The following is a 6,000-nucleotide window of genomic DNA, read 5'->3' on the forward strand; positions in this document are numbered from 1 at the left end:
AGCAGACTAAGCACCTGCTTTAGCAAGCTCAGGGACCAGAGTTTAATCCCTGGTCCCACATGGAGTGCCGGCCCCGCCCCTGGGGTCCACTGAGACATCAATTGAGACTGGGCATGGTGGCACTCGCCTATAATCCCAGCACTGGGGAGGCTGAAAACAGGAGGATCACCACGAGTCCAAGTTGCATAGTGAGACCCTGTACCAATACATAAATGAAAGAAGAAAAAAAGACAAAAAAAAGACATAAAAACCTACAACTCCCATGAAATACTAAGTAACACTTTATTAGAAAAAAAATTCTTGCCAGATATGGTGCAGTACACCTGTAATCCCAGCACTGGGGAGGATGAGGCAGGAGGACTGCCATTGAGTTCAAAGTCAGCCTGGGTTACATAATGAGTTCAAGCCCAGCCTCAACTACAAAACAAAAATAAACGAATAAATAAAGTCTCAATTTAATATCAATGTGGCTCAAGATCCAGTTACCCAGGACATACAACCAGATGCCAGGTCCTGCCCAAGAATCAACTACAACTATTCTGATATAAAATCTTTTGTGCTCATTTTCTTTTGGGGAAGGAGTCATGATGACTAAAACCCTGAAGCTAAATGAAATATTAAAATCCTAGGAAATAACTCAAGCAAGCACAGTGTCACTAGAGATAAAAAGGAAAGCTTAGAAATAATGAATCAATGTCATGCTTTTTTTTTTTTTTTTTTTTTTTTGCGGAATCGGGGATTGAACTCAGGCCCTTGAGCTTGCCAGGCAAGCGCTTATTCTACTGAACCATCTCCCTGGCCCCTAATGTCATGCTATTGATGCCTTAGGGGACAAATACTGCATATAGGATAATGCATTTTATAATACACATTTCTGCTGTCTTTGAAGTGTTTAAGTGATTAGTCTCACTAAAGTTGTAACTGGAGTCTAAACTGCATAAGGAAACTAAATAGTCAAACTTGTAATCAATGTTACATGCTCAATAAAATGGTTTTTAGTGCTCTTTTATTACATTATATAGTAATGAGCACAAAAGAAAAATATGAAGGACAGTGAATTGATTGATAGATCAATACTCATTTCTAAAATAGGCCACTGTGTGACATTTGCATATTTTAAGAATTCAAAAAATCTGGAAGGCTGGGGTTAAGAGGATCACTGTAAGTTCAAGGCCAGCCTGGGCTACCTAGCAAGACTCTGTCTCAAAAAGCAAAAAAAAAAAAAAGAATTCAAAAAATTGAATAACATTGCTATTACAAAACTCCTGCCATTTCCTTTGACTTATTTATCAGCACTTACATCCTTAAAAATAGAAAACAAGGTAACCACGTTAAACACTGACTCATTGTATCATGAAGGCATTTAAAGCAGGGGGCCACACAACACGCACATTCATAATCCCACACTGAGGCAAGGTACAGTAGGAGGATCACCATGCATTCAAAGCCATCCTGGGCTACATGAGGCCCTGTTTCAAAAGAACAAACTTTAAAAACAAAAAATTAAAATAACTATTTTTGTTTGCTAATTGAGAAAACTTACAAAAATGTTTATGCTATTTTCCTCAACTGTATACTAACAATTATAGTGCTGGCTTGATACAAAAGAAAGATTTTGTTAAAAGAAAGACTTAGCAGGGCCAGGGAGATAGTTGGGGCTGGGGAGATAGCTCAGTAGAACAAGCGCTTGCGTAGCAAGGTACTGAGTTCAATCCCGGGTTCCACCAAAAAAAAAAGACTGAGCCAAGGCTCGATCCAAAGAGATGAAGAGGCTCATTTGCCTCAAATCTCCATGTTCCATGTACAGGTGTACTGGGGTCTTTTATAGGCAGTAGCAGGGGAAGGGAGCACAATGAAACAGAGCTGTTCCCCCTCATTTCATCCCTTCCTACACTCAAATCTCTCCATCCCTTGCCCAAGGGAAAGAAGCTGGACTTGATTTCCTGATGCCCGCATCTGCATATTCTGCCCATTGATCTGGGCTAAGGAGAGGCGGGGGTACTGGGTGTGCCCTAGGCCTGAGAAAGTTTGGAGAAGCCGCTTACTTATCTTTAAAAGAAAATAATCTGACTTTTCAAGTTCCACTTTGCAATGCTGGTCACAACTATCCCCCTTGCTTTACTCAACCCTCAATCTTGAAGGCCTTAAGATGTCAGTGTCTGCCTGACGTTCTCATGTTAGGCTGGAACAGATTCCATCAAGAATAGCTGGAGAGGGCTGGGGAGATAGCTCAGCCATGTAAGCGCCTGTCCTGAGATGATGATGAAGAGGAAGAAGAAGCAGAAGAAGCAGAAGCAGCAGCAGCAGCAACAACAACAGCAGCAACAGGAGAAAAGCAAAAACCCTTCTTGCTGAATTTTTTTTGGACAGAGTGGCTCTTAGGCTCTTTGCCTGGAGTCCGATGTTAAGTCTTACCCTGTTTATCCTGTAGTCAATACCCTAAATCATTAGAACTTTAACAAGCAATAGTTACAAAGCTTCAACTTGATAGAAAACAAGCCAGTAAGAGGAAAGCAGATCCTGTCTGTACAGGAGACTTGAACTAAGAAACACAGTGACAAAGTTAAAGCTGAGACAAGGTTCATTGTCAGAAAGATGTAACAAGCCAATACTTACCTTTCCTTTCCTTGTAAGCCAATGTGGATTACCTCTTGGGGGAAGGCCCATAATTTGCTAGTGCTAAGTATGTATTTTTAAGCAAGACTATCTCTTATCAATCAAGAGGAACCTGGCTGCATCAGTTATAGGACTCTAAGCAACCAACGAAAGCTCTTGCTTTTATTTGCAATTAATTCAGAAGAGCAAGGAAAGCAGCTGTAAATGCTATCTTGGCCCTACTTGAGCAAATCTTAAGGACAGCTGCATAAAATCAGTGTGCTTTCAGTTATACAGGCCATGTAGTACCACAATAAAAATCACCTTTTTCTAAGTCATGGGTAGCTAAAATTTCTCTAGGGAGCTATGGAGTAGCACTGCCACTTTTATTCCTAAACAAATCAAAACTGGTCTCTAAATACACCGCAAAGGCTCCAATCCTTTTAAAGTCTCTTCATCCATTTCCCTTCCAGTCAAACAGTTAAGGAGCCTTGAATTTCAGATTGGCCCATGAGGAAGCCTGGAACACCTCAATGCCCAAAGTGGCTAACACAAATCCTGAGATGGGTTCATAAGAAACTCAATGACAAGGAAAAGGATGGACAAGGCCTGCCATCTCTGTAGGATGATTTAAATCTCCATCTGAGTACTGCCATTGAGGATAGTTTCCTACCCCTAAAATCAGAAGATCCCTGGCAGAATGGAGTATTCCATCAGTTCTTAAATTGGGACATCTTTCCTGCTTTATATTCATAAACTCACTCATCCCAGATTCCCAGCTGCAACCTGTCCAGTTAGCATGCAGCCTCTGAATGGTAATGAAATCGTGCTGCCCATCCTAGAATAAAGGTTGCTATAAAAAGAAAAAGATAAGGTGGCACATACCTGTGATCCCAGCACTCAGGAGGTTGAGGCAGAAGGAGTATTGCAAGTTCAAGACCAGCCTGGGACACAAAATGAGCCCCAGGACAGTCTGAACTGCATAGGGAGACCCTGTCTCAAAAAGGAGAGAGAGGGAGAGAGGGAGACAGGGAGAGAGGGAGAGAGGGAGAGAGGGAGAGAGAGGGAGAGAGGGAGAGAGGGAGAGAGGGAGAGAGGGAGAGAGAGGGAGAGAGGGAGAGAAGGAGAGAAGGAGAGATGGAGGGACATAAAATCAACCAAAGCGAACTGGGGATATAACTCAGCAGCAAAGGACTTGCCTGTTAAGAACAAGGTCCTGAGTTCAATTCCCTGTTTCAGAAAGAAATTAAAAAGCAAAGCAAAGCAAACCAAATGAGTACTCCAAAGCCAGCAAACACCTGAAAATTTTTTCTACCTCTGAATTTCTTCTCACAGCAGTGTCCCAAAATAACCTGTCATGAGTTCAAATGGCCCCAAATGGTGAAGGTGCTTACTTTACCCAAATGGCACTAGCAAGCAACCTAAGGGAAAGTCTAAGTGGTAAACAGCACCACTGTAGAGGTGAAATATTTGCCACTGCTCTGCATGAATCTGAAGGACAAAGAAACACTTTCCTCCACTTTAAAACCATGATCTATACACTTACTTATTGGGTTGGGTTTTTTTTTGTTTTTTTTTTTGGTTTGTTTTTTTTTGGGGGGGGTTGGTCTTTTTGAGGCAGGGTTTCACTATGCAGTTCAAGCTGGCATTAAAGTCACCTCAATCCTCCTGCCTCAGTCTTCCAAGCACGGGATTACAGGCATGTGCTATCACCCATGGCCTGTGCACTTTATAAAAGCTACACAAATATCATTATAAGAAAAGAACAACAATGAGGACATTTAAATTTTAATCATGGAACTGGTCTATAAGTAGAATATTACAAAAATAATTTTAAACTTACCCCTAGTGCATTTTTATCCATGATTTTTATAGCCACCATTTCTCCAGTGAGGATATGGCAGGCAAGTTTGACCTTTGCAAAGCCACCTAAATACAGAAAAATGTATAATAAATAGATAAGCAAAGACTCGAGCACAAACACTTTCTATATTTGAAATGGAACATGCATATAATGCCAGCGGCCCAAAAAGAGGATCACTTGAGCCTAGGAGTTCTAAACCAACCTGTGCAAAATAGCAACACCTTCCATCTTCAAAAAAAAAAAAAAAAAAATTAAAATACTTTTAAAAAACCTCAACTGAGATATAATTTTCTGGAAGTTTTTCATCTGTCACTTCCAAAATGTTCAAATGGCTTTAGCATCTTCTCGTTCAAAGACTAGCTGAATTTTTCTCCCTATCATAATAGTATACCTCTAGTTTTATAATAAAATAGGAAATAAGTCACTTCATTAACACAGCAATCAAATTTGCTTTATAAGGGCCAAATAGCTCAGTGGATTAAAGTGTCTGCTTGGGCAGACGCAGGGGCCAGGAGTTAGATCCCCAGGCCTGCTGTGCTGTCCCCAACCCCGGAGCGCGCTGAGACAGAGACTGAGACTGGGCATTGTGGCGCGTGCCCGTAATCCCAGCGCTTGGGAGGCCGAAAACAGGACAATCACTATGAGTCCAATCTATGTAGTGAGACCCTATAGACCCTGCAGATGCTTTACTAAATACAGAAAAAAAAATTTTGCTTTATAATAGTGCTAGAACATAATATAAAGTTGTTGAAACCCAAGACAAATTATACAAAATTTCTGATCAATTTTTAAAACTGTAAAGATAAGCAATTATGTTTCAAAACTAGTCAAAAATTGGATAAATGTCTCTAAGCCATGCCGGGCATGGTGGCACATGCCTGGGCTACAAAGTGAACTCAAGGCCAGCCTGAACTGCATAGCAAGACCCTGTCCCCCAAAGACAAAAATAAATAAAAATTTACCCTGAAATCTTTAATATTCATATATTTTTTTTAAAAAAAAGAGGTCAGCCAGGTAGCTTGGGCTGGGCAGATAGGTCAGTAGACTAAAGCACCTGGGTGCAGGGACTGGGGTTTGATCTCCTGCATGCTGTGCTAGCCCTGCCCCCAGGGTATGCTGGGCAACTAAGACTGGGCATGGTGGCACACGCCTGTAATCCAGCGCTTGGGAGGCTGAAAACAGGAGGATCACTACAGGTACAATCTGTGTAGTGAGACCCTGTAGACCCTGTGCTAAATACATTTTTTAAAAAATTAAAAGAAACTCCTGGTTGTCTGTCCCATGGTCTTCCCCATTTCTGTAAAGAACAAATCAATTTTCCCAGGTGCTCAGACCCAAAACTCTGACATCATTCTTTAATACTCCATAAGTGACCCATCCACAAATTCCACTGACTCACTTTGGGAGAAATATATCAATGGTTACTTTGGGGTAAAGGAAATAGGTACAGACTAGAAATGGTTTATGTCTTATCTCAGCAAATAATGTAAAGGTAAAAGAATGGGAAATACTAAAACTCCATTGACATTACTGTATTTCAT

The 6,000-nt window shown here is 41.0% G+C and overlaps 1 protein-coding gene across 1 annotated transcript in view; it reads right to left on the bottom strand.

The window, feature by feature from the left end:
* Melk (maternal embryonic leucine zipper kinase) overlaps nucleotides 1–6,000 on the bottom strand; it is a 111,859-nt gene that overhangs the window by 98,350 nt on the left and 7,509 nt on the right. Inside the window, exon 3 of the mRNA XM_023716075.1 lies at nucleotides 4,439–4,524. Within this exon, the coding sequence (XP_023571843.1) occupies nucleotides 4,439–4,524 (86 nt within the window). The remainder of the gene's footprint in view (nucleotides 1–4,438; nucleotides 4,525–6,000) is intronic.

The sequence above is a fragment of the Octodon degus genome, unplaced genomic scaffold (genome assembly GCF_000260255.1).
Source record: "Octodon degus isolate 3935 unplaced genomic scaffold, OctDeg1.0 scaffold00045, whole genome shotgun sequence".
Lineage (NCBI taxonomy): Eukaryota > Metazoa > Chordata > Mammalia > Rodentia > Octodontidae > Octodon > Octodon degus.